Source organism: Rhynchophorus ferrugineus, unplaced genomic scaffold (assembly GCF_030347505.1).
Source record: "Rhynchophorus ferrugineus isolate W39M unplaced genomic scaffold, kcgeb_rfMv2 rfM5, whole genome shotgun sequence".
Lineage (NCBI taxonomy): Eukaryota > Metazoa > Arthropoda > Insecta > Coleoptera > Curculionidae > Rhynchophorus > Rhynchophorus ferrugineus.
The window spans coordinates 17036064-17062370 of record NW_027472584.1 but is presented as its reverse complement, the minus strand read 5'-3'; the positions used below and the strand labels follow the sequence as shown (position 1 = coordinate 17062370).

At 27.9% G+C, this 26307-nt stretch overlaps 1 protein-coding gene across 3 annotated transcripts in view; it reads left to right on the top strand.

The window, feature by feature from the left end:
* Positions 1–26307, top strand: part of LOC143197307 (agrin) — a 507226-nt gene that overhangs the window by 64377 nt on the left and 416542 nt on the right. For all 3 annotated transcript variants that reach the window (XM_076405663.1, XM_076405662.1, XM_076405660.1), the window contains exon 2: positions 23185–23223. In XM_076405663.1, the coding sequence (XP_076261778.1) occupies positions 23185–23223 (39 nt within the window). The remainder of the gene's footprint in view (positions 1–23184; positions 23224–26307) is intronic.

Below are 26307 nucleotides of genomic sequence, written 5' to 3'. Positions count from 1 at the left end.
TTGCATTTATCATTTAATCAGAATCGAGAATAGTCAGTTTACTACGAAAATAAAAGAGAGCTAACGTTGGATTGCTGATCGTTCCACAATTACTCGAAGTAGTTATTAATATCTTAACTCAGACAAAGGTATAGTAATTCAAGCTCTCAGGTCATTATGCATCCATTGAAGTTGCTCAAGGTCGCCTAACCATATATTATTAGAATTAGCAAATATCTATCTTTCGAGAAACACCCTTAGATGATGGTGTCCTGATACCAGCATCACAATACAGGGTATAAAACTACTAAAGGCGGACTAAAGTTGTGGTCTAACATGGTCAGCCGCTTCACTGACTTGGGAGACCTTTCCATATAGGCCGTACAACATTCCATACAACTGTAAACTGTCCAGACGGGACATGAAAAAAAGTATGTTTATGACTATGAAATGGGTTGAGTGAGATATATAGAAGGAAGGATACCTGTTTCAGAAAAATAATATATAGTTTTATATTAAAATATAAGTATTCTTTTAACATAAACATATCATAACTCATATGCGTTAAAATTCAAAACTATTTCGATACCGTAGTTATTTTTAGATTACACGGTCCATATTAATGAAGTTATATAAACGATATTTTATTAATGGACAGTTTTAAGACCTCAACGAATTAGTAATAAATTTCGCATCTTTATATGGGAATATTCAGATTATAAATTAAAATATAAATATATCAAATTGGGTTTATTGGGTTCTCGGGTCCTTTAATTAAAAATTTGCCTTGGAACTTTAACAACATTCAAGTGTAACGAAATATAAACGTTTTATAGTTATTTCGGCCCGCAATATGCGAGAATCTGTGAATATTTATAAGGTGGGCAATTTTTGATATTCACGCTACACATTTAAAATTATTGTTAAATTTATACTTTGATTAAATTATCTAGAGTACAGTTATATAATTTATGTAGTAACTAAGCGCAATTGCACGTATGTATGCATTATTGTTTTATATGATATTGGAGAAAAACGAAATATTGTGTTTTCCTAAGACATTGCTTTATGGCCATATATACTTAGAAATACTTATTCAGTGAAGCATTTTATAATACATTTAAAAAGTGACAGTACATAAAACATTCCGGGTATAAAGGTAGTGTTATTCTTTTACTCAAAAGTCAAAAGTTATCACGCTTTGAAAATTGAGATGTTAATGTTATTTTCATTATATTTTGCGTTCTTAATTCTGATATAGGAAAACTATATAGTGCTTTTGGAGATGAGTGTTTAGTGGCAGAATTACAGTATTATCAAAAAAGTGACAAAAGGTCGTCGATAGTAGATAGTAGACCAGTTGGTTGAGTAATATGGGCACCGAGTGTAACGTGTTCCTCCCTATCACTATATTTTCAATAATATCTATTGTTGTGGGATGTGATAGATAATTACTATAGTGGATATGCAGGTCGAGAAAGATATACAGTAAGAAATGTTTGGATATGTGGAAAGGATTGTGTACAATAACACGCTTTCGGTTGAACTCCATCAACAGAAAAATAAATTTATAAATGGTGGAATCGTGAACCAGTGTTATATTAGAAATTAACGGCTTAGTTGTTGCCTTAAAAAGTGGTTCATAATGTGACGGTGAGTGAATGAAACTTTCTGGATGTGGAATTATGATTCAATTCTGACATTACCAAGAGAGTGTGATGAGAGTGGAAACAACTAAAGATGAGTATACAATGAAATATAATTAATATATAATAACTGTAGAAATTCGTATTGTAACGTGTAAGAGATTTTATGTGAATGTGTTCAGAATATATTTGAGCGTTTGGTTAAAATGTACAATGAGATAATGAATACTAACTAAATAAAACCAATTTTATCAAAAAAAATGTATACAGGTAGAAACAGAAGGGACTGAGAATAACTGTATTTCTCCTACAGTGATATCATAATGATTTAAAAAAAAATTCTTGGATGTACAATTAATAATTAGGTGGATTAAGCCTCCAGAAGAAACCATAGGTGGTTTAGAAAAGAGTTAAATGTAAATATAATAAAATAACTCTAACCTAAAAATTATTATAACTGTTTAATTAAATGTAGTTTAAGTTCTTCGATTATGCATGCGTTACATGTACTATAAAGTTAAAATAAATGATCTTATACATTTTTGTTTAAATATTTTATTTATATTAGAATGCTGTTATAAATCGAAGCTAAAAAAAACAATACTGGGTAAAATATCAAGGTTAAATACGGCAACATTGGATATATTATAACTATATAACTTCTTAACTAACTTTAGACACAACGTAATTGTTACAAAATTCAGTTTTTACCCAAGCATATACTAGTTACTTACTGTTAAACATTAAAGTAAACTAAAATAACGTTTTAATGTATTATATAAAATATACGAAATGTTTAATATTTTATAATAACAAGGGTAATTGAATATTATTACTAAACACGTAATAAAGCGAGTAATAAATGTTTGAGCAAGAAATTAAAGTAGTAGGCCGTGGAAAAAATGACATTCCATATACCACATAGGGTAGTATTTAATTTATTTCGTTTAATTTTTTCTGGTTTAATTTTGTAAATCTATTTTCACAGCGGTAGAAGAGTGGTTTTTATATTTTGTCAGTATTTCATATTCTTTCTACCTGTCTTAATTTGCTTTTATCTTTCGGATCTTTCCAGGGTATTATAAATAAATGGTCTGCGGTATAGACCCAGAATTCAAATGAGGGTATTATATTTCTAATCACCTTTCATCCTTATCAACATCGTCGATAGTGCTGGCGGAATAAAATAAAAAGGATTTTACGGGTATTGGTTTAAAAAAACGAACGTAGAGTATACGACCATAGAAAAGTTTTGTTATATGGCAACATTGTTACGAATTTATCGATTTTTGAGGCAACTAAGAAGATATAATTAATCTTTCATATGTTACACGTCTATATAACTCTTTTTAAAAGCTTGTCATCTTCAACAATTTATATACATGATAAAACCGTTATTAAAATTTTGATTTATTATTTAAGGTTTTGTATTATACCAAATATTTTTGTTTTTAGCTTATAATGGCTGAATAAAGAATGATGGGCAAGATTTGATATTATCGATTGCTATCCCGTTTTTTATATGAATAAAGATGAATTTTAATCATTTTTACTATAGCGAAGTGTAAAAGTGTAAATTATATGTACAAATTCGACCAAAATATATTAAATTAACCAGATTTCTCTCATAGAGAGTAAAAGGACTAATTTAAAAATGATACCTTACTAAAACGAAGGAATGGAACGAAGGAATATCTTTATAATCATTTTTTTTTAAATATATTTTAGTCTCCTTTTACCAACTAGGGATTTATCTGGACTGGACCTACAGTTTAACGTCCGCTCCGAACCACGGTCCCCAGCATTAAGCCTACCGATTGGCGAATGGTCAACTTTAGAAATCATCCCAGAAGACATCCGATCTTACCCGGCCTGGTTACTGGTGTGACTGGGATCATTTTCCTTGTCGGATTTGACACTCTTGCCTAGGATAATCACAAATATTAAACTATCACAAACATACATTTACGACCATGCCCTAGCAGGAGTCGAACCCGCGGTTATTGCAACAGTAGGAGGACCGTCCTATCGCCTTTACCACTGCGCCACCAAGCAGGCTTTTATAATCATTAAATTATCTATTGATTTTCCAAAACTTAGATCTATAAAGTATATAATCAAAATAATTGATACAAGATGCAAGGAATAAAATATCTTATAGTCAGATATCTTAATGTATTAATAAATTTTTAATTAAACACCTTAATGCTTATCACTACTTTAAAATATTTACAAATTTGTAGTTAATAATTCATAATTTCTTCTATTCGTCGTATGTGTTCCATCTATGTATATTATGTAGTTAGTTTCATTTTGACTGTTACATATTTTGATTATTTTATTTATGCATTCATATAGTCTTTATATTTTAACCGTATTTGTCATCTAATATATATATTACCAGATCAATAAACATACCAGGCTGTCTCTCGAGGGAACTACAACTCACCATAATAAAAAAGAAATAAAATTTCAATGAAATAATAAAGACTAAAATTTTAACGAAACTATTGTATTAACAAAAGAGAAATTAAAATGAATGAATTCTGTGGAGATAATTTATAATCGTTAATATTCTATGGGATTTTCAATTTACCACTTGATGTACAAACTAACATATATATTACCAGCAATGTTCGATTAGTGCTTTGTTAAGAAATGCATTAACTAATAAAACTTGAAATTACTCAGAAGTTAATACCACTAAAGTTTACAGGAAATTCTTAACATACTTCAGAATTACCTCTAGAACAATAATATACAATGTATCCAGGACCATATTAATTAATAACAGACCGTAAGCAGGAACAATTTTTCTTTTTTTCTTTTTCTTCATCAGACATCAAATTAAATCAAAAATTGTTTTCAAAAATCTAAATAACTTGTAAGCAAGGAAAGCTGACGACTTTTGTTATTCTCGAATCTTGCTACTCTATGTTAGGATGAAATTTTTACATATGTCGGGAGTAATTTTTACATATGCCGATAAAGCGGACACTTTAATTTGTTTTCTTTGCGAAAAATGTAAAATATAACTTTACGTGACCATACAATTCTTAATCATTTTTTAGTTGAACTTGCCATAACTCTCTAATAATTTCAATAACACACTGCTTATAATTACATCTTTAATTAAATTTAATCTTTTTATGTTTAATCTTTTTTAATTTATTTATATATAGTCGTATTATTTAGCAAATTCAAACACTCATTTAATTTTAACGATCACTATCCTTTATTTTATTTTGTAGACTTTTTTAACAAACTTTTATCTCCAGTGGGTTTCTATTCTAGGACCTTATTGTCGCCGAGCTAAACTCTTAGCCAGCACGGCTACCGGCTGGGGTTGTTTATATATTTTGTTTCCCCGATCTGACAGCTATACCTGGTTCCTTGATTTGTGCGTATTTCATTTTATAGGAATAGATGTATTTGTAGCGCACATTACACAAACATTTTAGACCTAAAGATGGTTCCTCGATATAAGCTTTAAACATGCGAAATATCACGTCTTTAGCTACCTCCGTTTTCTTTAAAAATAGAGGCCAATTTTTCGCTAATCTGATTAATATATGCATACTCCAAAATATCTACTCCCAACTCTAAAATACGTATTAATTGGTGACAAGTAAACTAGTGGGGTATGGAAAGCCAATAGAAATCGAAGAAGGAAAAATGGGCATTGAGTCTTTGTATTAAAAATTAAATCGTTCAATATTTTCATTTCTCATATTAATATCTCTATCGTATTTTTTTGTGACGAAATAAACGAAATAATAGTAACGAATTTATATTTTTGCAAATATTTGACTCACAGTTGAAGACATTGTGTCTATGGGTTTGAAGACTTGAGAGGTGAGTATTTTTATCGAATAGAGAAATATAGATTATTTATTATATATTTACAAAGTATAGAATATAAAATATTAAATATCGTTAATATTTACTGATATATAACAATTTTTAATCCTAAATATTTGTTTATGTTATATAGGAGGAATTTTAAAAGTTTTTTTATAATTATATCTACAAATTAATACTTTAGAATTATATTTCCTTGTTATTAAAAAAAGTTTATAATTTAGTTGCTATAGTTTCAGTTAAATACATTTAACATTTAACCAGACAATGTTCTATTTATTTATTTTAGATACAAAACCATTTAAAGTGTCCATTGTATTTACAAGAAAATTATTATATTTCCTTCAATGTATTTAACGTAGAATATAAATGAAGAGATATATTTTTATATGGGTTCCCCAGACGGGAAACACAATTTTATAAAATTTCAAAATAGTAACGACATTACCTCATTATTTGATATCCGACACAAATGAAGCAGCGGATAATTTATGATATATTTTTTTTTCTAAAGCTCAGCTGGATATCGTTCAATAAAATCTTTGATGTTCGACATTCGGATGTAAACATATGCTCCGGGATAGACACGAATATAATCCAAAAGGTGCTGGTGGTCTAATAAATAGTTTGGGTTCAGAATTGTTCGAAATGTGTGTGCGTTTTTTTATTTTAGACAACTTTCAATATATTACACATACTCACAGAATGCCGGTTGACGTTGAAAACCACAACGAGTAAATTTATGGGAGCCCAGGTAAAAAGGAGTCTAAAAAAATACTTGGGGCTTGTTTTTGAGTGGCAACTATTTCTAAATTGTGTCACATTTCCTTATTTATATTCACCACATACATATTATACATTTTTAGTTGATGATCGGGTGTACTCCCATTTATTTCCAGTTGTATTCTTTTATATGTGTTTAGTTTTCTATCTACTTATTATTTTCAATATATATTTCGATTGTATCTTTAAACTAAATACTTTTAAATATATAATTATGGTACACAAATGAGAATTATTTAAAAACATGTTATATCTGTTTTTCAACAGCCGGTTTCGTTGGCTCAGTGGTGAAGGCGACAGGACGGTCTACTGTTACGATAGTCGCGAGTTCGAATCCTGCCTGGGCATGGATGTACTTTATGTTTGTGTTGTTTATATATATTGTAAATGTCTTTAGGCAACAGCGGTCTCAGTCACGCCGTTAACCAGACCGGGTAAGACCGGATGTCTTCTGGGATGTTCTCTAAGTTGGTTACTGATCAGTCGGTAGGCTTAATACCGAGAACCGTGGTTCGTAGCCCACGTTAAACTGTAGGTCTGTTAGACTTTAAAATATTTTTAAAATATTAAAAATAGTTATAGCTATAATTATAATTGGTGGTTGTAGCTAGCTTACGCAGGAATAATGAAATTCACGGAATATATAGTTAGTATAGGCACTCTTGTTATAATATTAGCATCATAATGTAAGCATTATATTTTAATATATGCTATTTAATAAATATACATATTTCTACTAAATAAATTTGAACGTGCATTTAAATTTTATTTTTAGTTTTTCTCTTAATTGCTTAATTGATTCAATGCATCAAACTTTAATTGAAATTCAATTATGAACAACTAAGGCGTTAAAAGAGAAAGATTAAATTAGAGGTAGAAACAAAAGTGATCTAATGATAGTTCCATTCATTAGATTGAACATTGAGTTTTTCCAATATAGTTAGCAGAATACGGATATACGCTTAAAATTTTTCTATAGAATAAAATCTTTATATATATATATATATATATATATATATATATATATATATATATATTTCAAAGTCTCCTTTTAGGTCCCAAGTAAGGGTTTATCTAGACTGGCCCTACAGTTTAACGTGAGCTCCGAACCACGGCTCCACATTTTAACTCCTGCACGTTTTCATTACATTATATATGTACACATATAGTTCTTATTTTTATACATATTTCTCACCTAAAATATACATTACAAAAACAATAAATATACCAAGCTGATTAAGAGAATAATTTCTTTCTACATTTTTACTGCATTCTACTTTATCTTACTTCCCACGTGAGAACTGCAACTCACCAACAAATGAGAAATAAAGTTTCTATGAAACTATTGTATATCTATTAATATCATATGCAACATTTATTTTATCTCTTGATGCACAAATTAACGTATTTATAACCTGCAATATTCGGTTAGTACTTTGTTAAGAAATGCAGTTTAATGAAACTTGAAATTAATCAGCAATTACTACCACTAAAATTTATAGAAAAATCTTAATAACCTTTACAACTGCCTCTAGTACAATAATACACTATATCTCCAGAATCATATGAATTAAAAACAGTCCTTAGCAAGAATAATTTAATGTATTGCACTCTACCTTTCACAGCTTTAGTAGTTTCTATATTAAACATATACTTACTTTAATACCATTTTTTGCATATAAAATTAAAAGTTTACCTCAATGTGTTGATATATTTTCTTATTAACCATTTTTATACGCAAAGGAACAAACAGATCATCTTCAAATAATGCCCAATGCTTGACAAGTAGACCTACTTTTACAGGGGTAACAACTATTATTATCCATTGTACATAAATACAGGTTAATATTACTCACCTCAACATCTGACATAGCTAATTTTAGATGCTATTTAATGAATAATAAATAATATATAACATAATTAAATTAAAAAATTGAAAATATTAAATATATGCAATCCATTGTATCAAAAATGGTTAAACTTGAAGACACACAGTTTTAAAAGAGGATTACGGAAAGATGTATTGAGATGTCTCGTCATATAAGAACGGACCTATAAGTGTCAATGAATGTGTATTACATGGGTACTTATTTTACATAAGCCCGGAGGTTGTTAAGAATTGTTAATATTATGTTATTCTAAGATGATTCTTATGCAGGGTCTGGTTAGCGGATTGCGCAGCCGTTGCTTCAAGCGTGAAGAGTACAAAACTCAAGTATTTACTTTATTTGATTAAATACCAACGCAAGGCGATCGATATATTGACCTATAGATATTTTCTTGTAGTTATAATTATGAAAAACGTGACATAATATTAAGAAAAATCCTACTATTATCCAGTATGCCTATATAATAATGTATTATTCTTGATTATATTTCAGACTTTTCATTTTACAACTAATGTCAATGCATACAAATAGAAAGTTGCAATTATTATTTAAAATTTAAAGATATATTTTATACAATATAATATAAATATAATTTTGTGGTAATTCTAGTTCTTAAAATATTATTATTTTATCTTTTGTCGTTAATAACAATGGAATTCTTGCATATGACTACTACAAATTAGCTTAGCTAATATTAGTGGACATAACCGATAACCCACATATTGTAATTTGTATTTAAACAAATGTAAACTGTAGCATATTTTTACATATCTTCTGAATAAATTTCGTATTCAGTTATATTTCAAAAATAGCATATGCCATTGTTCATTAAAAATCTTATTAAAATTAAAAATTCATTAAAATAGGTCTGCAGTTTAAAGTTGTTATATTCTTATTACAATTTAAATAGGTCTGTCATAGGGATGCTGAAAGAATATCGATATTTTTCGATATTTTTATCGATATATAAGAAGTATCGATAGTTGTAAATGAGCGTATAGAAAGTAACATATCGATATTAATAACTTAAGGTTTTTGGAGGAGAGTAACAAGCTTTTGGTTTGGGTCTAATATTCCTTATGATTGTTAGCTCTGAGAAAAACTGAGAAAGGAAATAACACAATAAATAGAGTGCGAAATATAACTCCAGCTATAATGGAAAATAAGACTGAAGAACAATGTAAAATAGTAACTGAACAAATCTTTCGAAGAATCTTCGAGTAAATTTACTTATAGGTTAACGCAATATCAAATAGAACGTTTTTTCTTTAAACTCTATATACTGGTAAACTAAATATATGTTATTTTGGCCTTTGTGCTTGTTTTTGATAGATATTTTAGTCTAATCTGCTGGCTTGGTGACGCAATGGTAAAGGCAACAGGACGGTCCTCCAACTGTTGCGACAGTCGCGAGTTCGAATCCTGCTAGGTCATGATGCTAGGTAAATTTATGTTTGTGATTGTTTAATATTTGTGATTGTCCAAGGCAAGAGTGTAAATCCGACAAGGAAACTAATCCCAATCAAGCCAGCCATATCAACCAGACTGGGTAAGACTGGATGTCTTTTGGGATGATTTCTATAAAACTGGTCACTCGCCAGTCGATAGGCTTAATGCCGAGGACCGTGGTTCGGAGCTCACGTTAAACTGTAGGGCCAGTCTAGATAAACCCTTACTTGGGACCTAAAAGGAGACTTTGAAATATATATATATATATATATATATATATATATATATATATATTTGAAATATGTATGAAATGAAATGAAATATGTATAAATGTAATGAAAACGTGCAGGAGTTAAAATGAAACTAATTACATAATTTGCAAGATGGAACATTTAGGTCAAATAAAAGGTATTATGAATTATTAACAGTACATTTGTAAACATTTTAAAGGATTGATATATATTAAGGTGCTTAATGATTATATATTAATAGTTAATTTAATCATTGTAAATAGATTCCTTTAATATACATTTCCAATTTGTAAAAAAATACCTAATTGTGTTTGCTATTCTTTTAATATACATACTAAACTAAAATGTCAATTTCAAGATAGTTTTATTCATATATTTATCTGTTTTAATATACAAACATGTATTACTTTATTTATAATTTAGTAATTATGTTATGTTTGTAACATAAGAGTAAAGAAATATCATGTTATTACTTATAAATGATGCTCTGAAGTTGTTACAGTTCTGAAAATAATACTAATACTTAATACTTTGGTGATTAATGTAAATTAATGGAAATTAGATTTAATGCAATTTGAAAATGTTGATGAGTGTTAGTTTTTGACATATTTTTCATATATTTCAGTACGTTTTAACATACGTTTATTATTTTAATTAACCTTATGAATACATTTATGATCTTATATGGAAAATACTGCAATGGCAAGTTTCAGTAACATATCATTTTTAAATTATTCCTCTTACTCTATTAAGGGAGATACATTATTAATTTAATTTATTGTGGTCGAATTTCACAGGGCAATCGGTAGTTTTTGTGGATAAACTGTAAGATTTGAAGGCTTTTAATATTTGGACAGACAGATATCTACGTAAGTGTATCCGGTAGTTTCAATCATCAAGGCTGTGTAGATTCCACAGAAAATGTCGATGGAATTGTCTATCTTAGAAACTAAACCAAATTACCTCATTGGATTGTCATTGAAGAATTGAGAATTAAAATTATTTTATAAAGCATCTATTATTAAAAACATTATTGAATGTGTCTTAAATTGTAAAATTGAGACATTGGTAAGAACAATGTATACAAATATACATGAAAGATTTTTTTTCAGGGTAAAGGCTTATTTTAAGTACAACGTTAAAAGTAGATAAAAAATAACGATAACGTTTTATAACGATAATTGCTTCTTTGTCGAAATATTAAAATGTTTTTCAAAATATGTTATATCTCACATTAGGGTTTTACCTCCCAAGTTATGGGCACTATTCGATGTACATATACAAAAAATAAGGCGTAAAGTTTAAAGTATGGGAACGCTTTTAATATGGGTTTTCAAGTGGAGTTATTCTTCAAGAGCCATACTTACTAGCTAAGCTTTCGGGGAAATCTTTTTTGTCGCTTACTATTACGATTTAAAACGAATTATATATGGTCGATTAAAATTTTCTTTTTTCAGTAGAAATTTTACCCACTATATATTAAACTGACCTGTGGTTTGAATCTCTATTAAACTATTTTAGACATTCTCTATTAAATTCTATCTATAAACTATATAAACTCCTTTTATGATTTATTATTTCTTCTAAAAGATTTATTTTCTTCTAAATATTAATCATATTGCAATATTTGTTAACACTTCTTAGGTGGTTTTGAGGTGCTAAATGTATTTCAACGTTTAATATACATGCACGAAAGTTTAACATATATGTTAATATATACGTTTGATTTAATAATATTAATATACAAATTTATGTCATTAAATTAATTTTGAATTTTTTTAATTTGAATGTTTATTGTAAAAAATTCTTACATATCATTGCCAAAGTTTTCATTACTTATTTCTAATCACTCTGAGCGTATTTGAATTGAAGCTATTAGCCTTTTGAAGCTATTTAAGAAAATATATGTTTTCATATCTTTTTATAAAAATTAAGTGCTGCTACTCTAATAATTGATGCATTTGAAGCATAAACCCATTGAAGAAAGCGAGTTATATACAACATATTTACTCAAAATATCACTAACGCATGATAAAAATTTAGTAGTACCAAAGCTTATGATTATTCTATTTTTAAATAGATTGCTATTCTCTAATTTTAAATTTTTAAGGACACTACATTTTCACTCAATCGATGTATTCGATCACTGCAATATCAGCAGCAAGGACATCACAATTTTTATATTTGGGACTCCACAGTGCAAGAGAAACTGAGTAGCGTTCACCATCAATGTTATCTTTATGAAGTTCAAACCTAAGTTGATCCAAATCCAGCATTTTTGTGCTGTCATAGATTTATGAAGCACTGGAGTTCGCTTCAGTGTTGGCACCAGTGATATAATTTATAGTTATTCAGTCTCCATTTTTCTTAAAATAAAATAAAGGACTGCTGAAATCAAAACGTTTGGTAATGCCTGACGTCAATGTAGTATAAAAATTAATGGCATATTTTGCAGGAATCTACAATAGCAGCACGACTTACTTTTTCATGTTTTTTAAATTCATTCTCCATCTGTTAATCCTATGTATATTTCGTTTAAACCTAAAAAATATAAAATAATAGCACGTGACTTGAAGTAGTTCATTTTCGTGAAGCTAGTAGAAAAGAAATGGATATCTGGAAACATTAAATTTAAATATAACTCATAATGCAAATCCAAAATAAATTGGGAAATTCTCCACAAATTGGCAACCCTGCCGGAGAATACATACAAAACACAAGCTGATGCCAAATTAATTTGCCATAAGTCAAAATTATGCATACCGTATTTATAAAATATATAAAATATATAAAACAAATTATCAACTTCAAAACCAAAAGAAAAAAGTAAAACTATTCTATTTCAATGCATTAATACAAGTTAAATAAATTTTAACTTCAGAGCAGTCTAAAGGTTTACTCAAACTACCAAACATTATATAACAACATCCAGTATTTTTTCTCGATTTCTGTGCAAATGGTACAAAAGTTGATTAAATTATATGTCGATATGATGTTATTACTAAAGTATACGCTGTATTTCTATTTCCAGTTAGATAATTTATCATATGGTAACCAAATGTTATACTGTTATAAAACTATCTATTTCATGCATTGAAAAATATTATGTTTTTAATGAAAAATTATTAACATATTTAATAATTTCAAATTGTCTATATTAAAATTAAACAAGCATATGCAAACGACACATATTATTATTAAAATGAATTTCTGGCGATTATATTACATTTGCTTAAATCTAATTTTGACAAACTTATATTAATTGTTAATGCCTTTAATCTTAACATTTGTAGGTATAATAATTTCCAGAAATCAAGGTTAAACAATATCACTTGTTAACTTGTATGGCAATAAAACGATTACTATTTTGCTTCATTTTAACTGCAAATATGAAAATAAATTAAATGTCACTGTATATTATAACTTCAGAGCAGTCTAAAGGTTTACTCAAACTACAAAACATTATATAACAACTTCCAGAAATCAATATTTAATTATAAATGATAATTGTTTAATAAAATTATATATTATAATAAATATTAGTAAGTATTTTTTGTCGATTTCTGTGCAAATGGTACAAAAGTTGATTAAATTAAATGTCAATATGATGTTATTACTGTAGTATACGCGCTATTTCTATTTCCAGTGAGATAATTTATCATATGGCAACCAACTGTTATTCTGTTATAAAACTATCTATTTCATGCATTGAAAAATATTATATTTTTAATGAAAAATTATTAACATATTTAATAATTTCAGATTGTCTATATTAAAATTAAATAAGCATAAGCAAATGACACATATTATTATTTAAATGAATTTCTGTCGATTATATTATATTTGCCTAAATCTAATTTTGACAAACTTATATTAACTGTTAATGTCTTTAATCTGAACATTTGTAGGTATAATAATTTCCAGAAATCAATGTTAAACAATATAACTTATATGACAATATAACAATTACTATTTTGCTTAATTTTAGCTGCAAATATGAAAATAAATTAAATGTAACTGTATATTATAATATACTGGAGCTACAGGAATGAAATTATAAAGTAATAAAAATATAAAATTACTAATATACTCACTATTCTCTTCCCTGTGAAGTAATTTACTATACTCTAAGCATTTCTGTACGGTATGTAAATATATATTCTGTTTACAATTAAATAAATACATGCAAGCATATTTTTATTTGAACATATTTCTGATTAATAGATCTGTGTAAAACTAATTATGTCAAACCTATTTAAATTATCAATGTTTTTAATCATAAAAAACATTCAATTTAAAAAAGACATATATGATGATTTAGATTATGCTTATTTTAATGTCCTAGTCATAATTGCTTAAACCAGTCGTTAATATAATTAATAATGAAGCCATTTATATGTTTATTGATTGTTAAATAAACATTTCTCTATGGGATACAAATCTTTGGGAATAATTAATTTTTTTTATATTTAATATTCAAGAAATATCGAAAATAAAACCTACCTAAGAACATTATTAGGAGTATTCTCTCTGTATTAATTACTGTACTCTAAAGTATGTTGATATCTATATATCTTAAAAATATTGTATTATTCTGTCAGGTGAAGTGATTTAGTTATTCTATTTTTTGTCCTTTTTTCGTCTTATCCCATATATTAATATTATGAATTGATATTTCCCTTATAATCGTTTTATTATTTTTTTCTTACAGGTAGTATTGACGTACTAAAGATGACTTAAAATATTTCAACGTTTATTATTCGAGTATCTTTTGGTCTCATAGCTAATCTTGAAATCTGGAAATCAAAAACAGGAATCTGGTTTTACGTTTATCAGAGATTCTTTTGGAGGCTTTTATTACTGGTATTTTATTTTCCTTCGCGGTTTTGGTAGTTTTTTTAAGATCTAGTTGTTTCAGTTTATCGGTTAATTTATAGTTTAAGTGGCAGAATTCTCAAATAGTTTTATTGTATTGAAAATTAAGGCTGTTACCTACCAATACTTTTTCAGCGAAATTAGACGTATTTTGCGTACATTTAAAACCGAGTTAAGTCAGCTTGGTTGGCACAGTGGTCAAGGCGACAGGACGGTTCTTCTACTGCGGCGGTGGTAGCGGGTTCGAATCCTGTTGGGCTATGGATGTACTTTATGTTTTTAGGTGTAATTGTAAGTGACTTTATAGGCAACAGTGGAAAATCCGACCAGGAATAACCATTCCAGTCACACCAGTAACCAGGCTGGGTAAGACCGGATGTCTTATATGCTATCCGAATAAAACATTGAACCAATTACGTTTGAACCGTTATACGTTTGTATGTATACAAGTTTTATCCTTGGATATGAGAAAAACTATATTTTTTTACATTTCAGCGAATTGACGCATTATTTTTAATAGGACACGTCGATCTTATAAGAACAAAAATATTTAAACGTCAATTTTTCTTAATATAACTGATGTTTGTGAAATTTTACGACCAATAGAAATTACTACTCGTGAAGTCTGTTGTGAAATATATGTAACCTGTATTAAAGTTATACGACTTACCAGATACTATAAAGCTGATAGGCTTCCAACCAAAACAGACCTTCGAAGAGAACTTAAAATATAACATAATTAAAGAAATGAAGAAGAGTTTGTTACAAACAGAAAATGTTAATATCCTTACTGTTGCCACTCTCTTGTAATTCCATTTTGAAATAGTATATTTCCAAGATGCATTCGGCTATTTCAGAACCGTTAGGAGTATCAAAGAATTTATTTTAGATATTAAGATGATTGAACAAATTCAGCCAAAACAGCCCAAACAATAAAAAAATAATAATATAATTTTGTCTCATATACTTAAAATTAAATTAGGAACAAAACAAATCTAATTTAATATAACTCTTTGGGTTCGGCACTGACTTCAAAGTCATGAGCTAGTAGTAAGTAAAATATTATTGCACATGGATAAATAGATTTAGGTAGGTATTAAGCTAAATTGTGTGTATGAATTAGAATACCCGTATAGATAAAATACCCGTAGTAGATATGTTAAATAAAGTTTGAGAATTATTTAATTTTTACTGAGCTCCATATTTATTTCTTGAAGAGGATTTTTTTTCTTAAAAATATTTTATAATCCATTTTAAAGTTTTTTGTTTAATTAATTATTGTTTGTGTTTAATTATTAGCTTGGTGACTCAGTTGAAAATGATGGAAGATGAAATATTATAATGACTGGCAATTCTCAGTTCCATTATTGACAGATAGATGATAGCCATGGAAACAATCTAACGACCTAGTGCCTGTAGTGTCAATCACGGTAGTTATGATAATTGACAATGAATTCAAATACATTTATCGTACACGTCTTAATATGGGAAGAAATAAATATGTCATCATTAAAAAATAAAAAATAATATTTTATGTAATATATTTATGTATAATTAATGAGTTTGTTTATAAGTGAAATTGAAATTATTATCAGCTGGCAATGAATATTGATAAAGGTTGTAATATACGTACGAAACAAAATGATTCATGGTTGTTTGAGTGCTATCCAGCTGGGCTTTTTATATTCCGCCTCCGACACGGCGAAATAAAATGGATAAGATGAAACATTACGTTACTATATGAAAGACAACAATGAACAATATGTCCCAGGCTCTGAATGCGGTGGTCTAACAAACGGTACACTTCTCATTGCTTAAAATGTCACATTTATATTTTACCTTTTTACCACTTTCGTTAACGAGCATAAGAATAACAATCAGAACAACACTCTGGAATATTTACGATTTTGTATTATTGTATAAACTAATTCATTAGCGCTTTTCATATTAATTACCCTTTTTTGTTAGAAAATGGAATTTGAAAAAAACATTTTACGTGCCAGTCTCTTTAATGGTTCATATATATATATATATATATATATATATATATATATATATATATATATATATATATATATATATATATATTTTGATTAATTTTTTTTAAAAATATTGCTTGAGATGCCCTGTGTAAAATTCTGAATAGCTGTATAATCATATATTGATATTAAACTAATTTGGTAATTAATTTAGGACAAAAAAAAAGTAAACAAGTAAACAAGTACTCCATTATATTTAAAATACAATTACTAAATCTTGTTTAGAATCAAATTTAACGTTGAATAAATATTTAATTCCAAAAATAGTTAGCCAGAATACTAACAGAACTAATTTAAGTTGAACTTCAAAATATCACTTTAAGATGAAAAAGCTACGTATAAAATATAGCTCGCGCATCATCTGCTATCCTTTATTATCATAAGCGATTAATATTGATTGAAACGTAACTTGCTGCTGCCGATGGTGCTTGCTGAAGGTGAAACAAGATCAGTTTTGAAATTAATCGATTCAATTTCTGTTATAATGATTCTGCATATAGATGGTGATAAACAGTTTAATTATATTTATATAGTACGTTTGCTTTCTTCATTTAGTGAATTAATAAATGTGTGTTGTTTTTTTGAAATATTTAATATGAAACATTTCTTCAATATAAAATAAAATTATAAAAATGATTAAGTAATTTTGACGTTAGATATAAAGATATTATACTAGTTTAAAGATACCGTACATTTTTAGTAATGAAAAAATCCGTTTTTCATACTGTCTTATAGAATTAAAATTATTTTTTAGGATATATCTTCTACTTCCCTGGTACAAGTTTCAAATATATATATATATATATATATATATATATATATATATATATATATATATATATATATATATATATATATATATATATATATATTAAATATACAGATACAAATACTACCACTAGGTCGTGATAGTAATTTAATATTTATATTATTGATCACACTTGTATAATTGCATTAATTTGGGATATAATTTGGAACAAATTTGGTGAAATTCCAGAAACAATAGGGGTATCTTTTGCCTAAATTATTAATAGGATTTCTGAAGTATGAAATATTAGACATAACGGATAATACAATACATGATGTAAAACGTGTGTAGAATTGAAATATTTTGATTTATAGGTAGCTAAATAAAATTTATTATTAGATTTGTACGATAATATTTTACTATAAATACGTTCCACATATATTCATCGATATATTAATTTATATAGATTATCAATATCTTTGTACATGCTAAGTAGAAAATAATATTTCATTTTAGTTTTTTTTTGGTTATGTTTTAATTTTTTATTGTTGTAGTAGTTGTTAAAAACGATTGTGTTGTATTTAATATTAAACGTTTTTATTTTAAATAAAAATTATCTATAGTCAGTAATTAAGCTTTATTATTATCAAACTATATTCCTGTTGTTATTATAAACTATTGTTTATATTATTTTTATAAACCATTCTCATATTTATGACCAGAGACGGGAAAACTGAATATCCCTTGAAGTATATTTTTTTAATACAACTTACATCGCAGCCTAATTGGGTTATGGCTATTGAATAAAGCAACTAATGGTCAGAGGGGACTATGTCTGATAGGTGCGATTTTGTATCTTAGTCCTTTTTTGCTTTAGTAACATGAGTCCTGTCGCGGATAATTATTTTTGCTCCAATTTTTACCACATATGTCTACTCTTACTTCAATGTTCGGTTTAATGCAATTAATTATTGCAATTGTTTATAGTGATGGCTAATGAAATGTATTAGCTAGGTTATAACACGAAAGAGAAATATGTGCTTTTGCGTCTTAATGTTTTAATGCAGAGTTGATATTGAGATCAATAGCAATTTTACCTGTTCATATTTCATATACAGTTACCAGAACATCCTTCTTTCACTACAGTTATTGCAATTTAAAAATGACTTCGTTCTTGCCAGATATTAACATATATAGTTCTAAATTGTACAGTAACAAATTGTTCTTGAGTTTGTCTGGTTTGGTTTGTGTGTATGTGTATTGTGTGTAGTTTGTTTCTGCTTCTGTTATTATTTGGATGAAAATTTAAAATGTCGTCTCATATGCCAAATTAAATAAAGGTTTGTGATATTTGTTTGTCTCTTCATAACTAAGCATCAAATAATATAACTAGTGTGATTAATAATATATATTGTTATAAAACACTAAAAGGGTTAATTTTCAAATAATTCATATACATATATATATATATATATATATATATATATATATAAATATACATATGTATAGTATAGTTATATTATTTGATGCTTAGTTATAAAGAGACAAACAGGTTTTTTTGACAAATATTTATTATATATTAATATGTTCAAATTTAAACTATTTTAGTGTTTTATAATAATATTACATGTTCAATATTTTCGTACCAGCTCAGGCTATTGCGCTTTCATACAGAATGATTTTACATGCATTATGTTCGCATACTTAAAGCTAGATTTTTGGTAAAAATGGGACACAGTCTAACAATAGATATGCGAGAATTTCTACAGTACTTTGTGTAATGTTTGTTTCCTTATTGCTTGATTGCATAACTCATATTTTAAGAAAGATTGTAATATGCTTAATATCTTTGCAATTCTTTATTCTCTCTATTTATTTACTTCATGTACTTGAGTTCGTAAAACAACTTTGTGCTGTAGTTTTACCAAATTATTTAAATTAATTTGTTAACATATCGATTAGGCGACATAGAAGCTGAAAATTTGATGATTGAATTAGTCACGCCGAAAGAGTTAACCAAAGTTATTAAAACTGTCATTAACCCCAGGAAATCATTAAGCTACAATTTAATAACAGGAGAATTACTGAAAAAACTACCAAGGGAATTATAAAACTCATCAACTTGATCAATACAGCATTTAGATTAAAACATGTCCCAGACATTTGGAAGATGGCGGAAATTATAATGATCCCAAAACCTGGGAAGTCACCAAACAAAATAAGAGCCTATAGAACCACATCACTGCTGCCAGTAATATCTAGAGTTTTTGAAGAACTCCTGTTGAAAGGAATAAAACCGATCATTGAGAGAAAAAACCTAATACCAACACACCAGTTTGGGTATATTAACAAGCACTCAAAAATTGACCAGGTCCACAGAATAACAGATATTATTAAAAAATCCTACTAATAAAGTAAAAAAGTATGCTCAGCTATATTTTTAGATGCAGCACAAGCCTTCGATAAGGTTTGGCATAAAGGCCTTGTTCATAAACTACAGAAAATGCTACCAAAGCAACACATCGAACTATTAAAATCGTACATTACAACCATAATGATTAGAGCCAAACAAGAAGAAACTTACTTTACAATAAAAGAAGCTAAAGCAGGTGTACCACCAGGAAGTGTACTGGGACCAATGCTTTATCTACTCTTCACTTGTGATATACCATAAATGGAAAATATAACGATGGCTGCATTTGCTGATGATACTGCTATTACAGCTGTCGGAGATAATAGTGAAGAAGCCTCACGAAAATTATAACAGGCAAGTGACAATATAAATAATTGGACACAAGCTAGGAAAATAAGAATTAATGAAAGTAAATCTGTACACGTACAGTTCACCTATAAACAGACCGTACAAGCACCAATAACATTAAATAACACTATCATTCCATATAGCAACAACGCTAAATATCTTGGAATGAATCTGGATGCAAAATTTCGCTGGAAGGAACATATATAGAGGAAAAGAAAAGAAATGGAATTGAAGTATAGGAAAATGTACTGGCTAACTGGAAGAAAATTAACTGTACTGTAACTAATTAACGGTACATAATAAATTGCTATTATATTTGCTATTATATAGCAAATACTAAAACCTATATGGACATACGGAGTTCAATTATGGGGATGTTCTGCAAAGAGTAATATAAATCAAATACAAATTTTTCAGAACAAAGTCCTGAGAGGTATTGTGGGTGCACCCAAATGCTATAGGACTGATTACCTACATCGAGACCTTCAGATACCCACAGTCATTCGAGAAATCAAGAGAATTGCAAGGGGAAATGAGGAAAGATTCCATTCTCATACGAATGTTGAAATATTGTCTAGAACAGGACACAGACTTAAAAGAATCAAACCATCTAATCTTGTGTAGTGTTGTGTAGTGAGGTGCATATATTAAAAAATTCAGCAGTGACATATATAAACGTTATTTCACTAGAGACTGAGATAGGGCCCATGGGTCCTCCTAGTTATATACCTAGATTTAGGTTATCATAAAGACAAATTGTAGGTTAGACGGAAACGACTAGTAACAATATATTAATTAAATTATAAAAAAAATATCTATTAGGCCAACACTGCCTTGGCTTACTTATGATTCTATTGTGTGTATAGTCTGGTCATCTCCAGCTTTAGTTGTATTAATGTGTGATTGAAGACCTGTAGTTTGGTCAGGCAAGGACCATAGAGAGTTTCAGTTCTACTGATTATTTAGTATTCTTTTTTTGTTAGTTGCCTATGAATTGTTTTAAGAAAGCGAGTTTTATAATATCAAGAAATCGAATATTGTACATCTTTAGTTTGGAGGTTTTTGTAAACTGTTGCTAATTGTCACTTCCACAATGATGTTAATACATGATGATTTTACCATCTATAATTTTCATTTCTTAATTCATTTATATATATTTCATATAGATATTAGGAGTTTTCTATTAAATCGATTTATCCATCTTTGCACACCTGGTTATGACCACATTGTTATGATCAAGACTTCGAAGCTTTAGAGGACACTATCGCTCTAGTTAGAGTAACATTGTGAACTAAAGCAATTTCTCTCAACACTTATAATAGGTATGATGCCATTTATATTTATAAAAATATATTTATTTTCCTATTTAGAAAGAAATTGATCCGATAAAGTAAAACTGCAGAATAAAGCAATCCGTCTGTTAGTTGAACACCACAAGGATTAATTAAACACCAAACTACCTATTAAATTACTATAATAACACCTAAATTAATATGTGTATTTTTTTGCATATATATTATTACAGTAACTCATTTCAGTTTCTATATTAAACTATTTTGATCTAATTAAAAATGCAGGCAATATCATCATTTGAGACAAAAATATCATGAAACACTTTGGCACAAAAGCAAATGGCTTTAAAATCGTAAATTATCTTACGCGATGAATCAATTTTATTTTTTACAATCTTATCTAGTTAATATCTGTCTTTATTTCTTGAGAATATGTGATAATATTATAGTTAGATATTCCTTCTGTTCTATACGATTGAATTCAAATTTTGTAGGATTTCACCCTAGATTTATTCCTTGTCAAAACCATCACATAATAGTCCATAAAAGTAGCTATATCATATGGCGGCTAGAAAATGAGTAAACTATCTATTAAGACATACATTGGAAACTGTATTCAAGAGATGAAATCTAGCCTCAAAAGTTGTAATTTTTTATTGAATTAAGTTAAATAAAGTCACACATGATCTTAGAATATATGGATTAAAGTAAAAACTATAATAGATTTATTATAAAAACATTAAAATTATATTCACATAAATAAACTGGATAATGATTAAACTTATAGCTATTTGATCTCATAGTTCAAGATTAAGTTTATAGTTAATAAGCAAAATAAATTGTATTGCTGCTTAGATTGCAAAAATTTAATATATTTAGGAAAGAGTAAATACATTAGAATTTTATAACATTTTTAAAAAATTGGTCATAATCCCTTATTTATTTTGGTCTGCAGCGTTGGTGATGCAAATAGTCTGTTATATCGCCCTTGTTGAAAAAGTCATTGCGAGTTCGAATCCCTCTTTGGAACATAAATAATTATCTATAAAAAGTGCAGAATCTGTTGTTAATTAAACGATAGTAAGGACAGTAATTCGGCCATGCTCGACTGGGTAACTTCTGAATCCACGTTAAAAGTGGCTCGATTAGAATCCATATACATAAATACAAAATTATTGAATCTAATATATACATTTTTAGTTAATATAATTCATGTAACATAATACAGATTTAGATTTAAAAATAAAATAAGTAAAGTCAATACACACATTTGTATGTTTTTATTATACAACATAGTGAGCATAGCCAGTCTACTTAAACTGGAATAGTTTTCGACCAAACATATATTTAGTACGTTACGCTTTGCGATTCAACACATACACAAAAGCAGAAACCCAAGAAAAGTTATATATACGAACGTTATTGATACTTGTTAGGTCTAAAGGTCATTATTCCTTCTATTCATTTTACAGATATTTTTTAAGTAAATATAGAACGATTTTTTCCAAGAAAATATTATATTAGTTAAATGATATAGTCCTAATATAATATAAGTTTATATAAATATAATATATATAGTAGAAAAAATTAATGTACTTTTTTTAATTTCAGATGAACTACCATATGACATCAGTTCATATGACGCAAATTGTAAGTAGCGTTTAATTTTAAATAGTAAGTAACATAGTAAAATTATTAAGTTAGTTAATGTCGTTTAGGATAATCACTATAATATTTATAATTAGATAATCATTTGAAACGTTTTTTATCACACCAAATAGTATTAATATATATTAAAATAATTGTATGGTATTTTATATAATGACCTGAATTCAAATAGGTAAGAAAATATCTAACAAAAATAAAATAAAGACTAAATTAATGTACATCACTATAAATAAAATCTTATCAATAACAGGAAAACATTATATTGTAGTTTACGAATAGATTGAAGGTTATTCTCATAAATTTGTTCAAACTAATATGTTTGCAAACATTTCTTTTTTCAGTTCATGTGCTATTTGACGTTGTTTGGATTCGTAGGATTCATGATACAGTCGACTAATTTAAATCACATGATAAGAATTTGAAGTCTACAGCAATGCTTTTATACTTCATCATAAAATCTTCCTGTTAATAACTACTTCTACTATTGTTCTTCTTTTATATCCCTTTCATATTGTTTCGCGAAACTATTAAGCCGTAAATACTGTAATTTAAAAAAAAATAGTTTTCCCTGAACTCTTACCTTCATAAAAACTATTAAATTAAATGTTAATATGTTGTCATACACTATATGATCCCTTCCTTTTATATTATACCTTATACGTATAAAATGATAACAGCTCTAGGATAATTTACATCATCTGAGTTTAATTCAAAGAAATTACAAGATAAAGATAAAAATGATAGGAAAGCTTAGCAGCATCTTGATATTTAATATTGTGACTCAAAATATGTTGTTTTTTTACTATTTTACATTTTATTCTATATTAAATCGTTCTCTTGGAGCAACTGTTTATTTATTCCTAACATTTATGATTTTAGATATATTATAGTTCATTATAGTTTCTGTTTTATAGCTATACAACCGTCTTACTCACGGTCTCTTACACAAGTTGTCATTGCCAACGATTTTTTTTTCGTCAAGTAGCTTCACTATCTCTTGGTATTCTTGGAGTTGTAGCTTGGCTTTCTGTTTCCTAATGAGTCGTTTTGTTTGTTGTTTCTTTCTTTGAGTTTTCAGTGCGTACATACTCCTTGCAACATCTTGTTATGAAATATTCCTTAGCAACCACATTGGTCTCCCTAGTGCTGCGACAGTCACGGGTTCGAATAACGCAGGAAATATATGTAGTTTATGTTTGTGATTGTAATTGTTAGCTACTAGCTAGTTTAATGGCTGGTTAGCACAAATTAGACTTTTAATTAAAATATAGCACTATCCGTTTTATTACTTGATATATATTTATTTTGTTTTAGCACATATTTTTTAACATCATGTTCAAGAATGATTATATTTTTAATATTATTTCATATAAGAGCAGATTTGAGTGCGTTTAGTTTCATTTGCAACTATTTGGTCGATTATTTTTTCGCTGGCTGAAGATTCTTATAGATGCTTATTCGTTTTTATCTAATAGTTCTGCTAATAGTTCTGTATCATCTTCAAATTTGTCTAATATCAATCGTAATTCCACTATAGGCATATCAGTCTGTTGAATATGCTGAGTCTGCTAAAATGATGTTAATATTTTTACATATTGCTTTGGAGGTATTTTGTTTAATTTATATGTTAACTATTCGTATTTTCAATTTTTTTTCCAAAAACTGTTCAATGAGAGGCCGTTAGTCTATGGGTCTGATCAAATATGGAGTTTTCTCTCAATATACACTGAGAATCCGACATTAGGTCATTCGATTTGAGAATGAGACTAATACTCATTCTTTTGAGTACTGTTTTCTCAAATAAATTCCATATAAGAGAGAAATAGGTCTGTAGGATTTAATATTACTTAGTTACTTACTAGGTTTTTGTAACATAATCACTTCTGCTTCTTTTCAATATGCAGGTACATATTTCATACTAATCTGTAATAAAGTTGCGTTAAATAGGTTGGTTAGTTTTTCTGTAGCTTTTCAAATTGGTAATTTTTTGAGTTCCGGTACTTTAGAATCAGATTTAGTTCCATATCCTCGTTTAATTATTTTTGGATAACTGGTGTTATAGTTTCGTATTTTAAGTTATTACTTTTAATTATGGCGCAATATCTGAACTCTTGGTTGGAAACAGATATTTTGAGCAATTGTTCAGAAGAGACCTCTGATTTTGTCTGAGAAGTGTCTGAAATATGAGAAAAAATAAACATTGTCGAACGATTATGATTACAACAATAGAGAAATTTTCAATAAAAATCATTGAATATCAATTATCTGTATTATATTTTTTAGTATATAGTTAAGTTAATGTCACTAAAAGTGCATAACTAAATTTCCACATCACATTAGGGACTTGCATGTATTTTGACCAACGATATTTAATGGTGAAAATGCGAAATATCAGTGTAAACAACTGTTAAAAAACCTAACCTAACTGTTAAGTTCGAGGATTTATATGATTGAGGATATGATTTGAGGATTTTGCTGTCTATTTATGAACCTATTTCCTTTTCAGATTTTTCTCCCAAATATAAGTGGGTTAAAATCAAGTGCGTCAAGATCCCGTATTGCTATAAAAGCAAATAAAAGATTTCTGCAGCGTATTGTGACAGGTGATAAAAAGTGGTCTTCTACGATAATCTGCATTAACACTGAGTTGCAATATTCATGACCAGAAAGTTTTGTTGTGCGTACGAAGTAATCATCAAGATGTGGTCAATTACTAACTATTAGAATCGGTTGATATTGTTACTGTAGATATCTGCAACATCAATTAAATAAATGTAATTACGTATTTTTGTGAAACAACCAATAATGCTAACTAACAAGCGCAAAATCGCAGTCTTTCATGACAATGCTTGACTAGAATGGGGAGTTCTGTCGCAGCCAGCGTACTACCTCTCGATATGATATGCCCCTTTTTTCCAGAAGGATGGGAGATAATTGTAGAATATGGTAAACATATTTCTATTAATATATACTGTACCAATTTTTGTCAATAAATTATTCTTTAAAATGAAAAATTATCAGATTATATTCAAGCGTTAATATGTAACAAAAAATCGTCTGCTAATA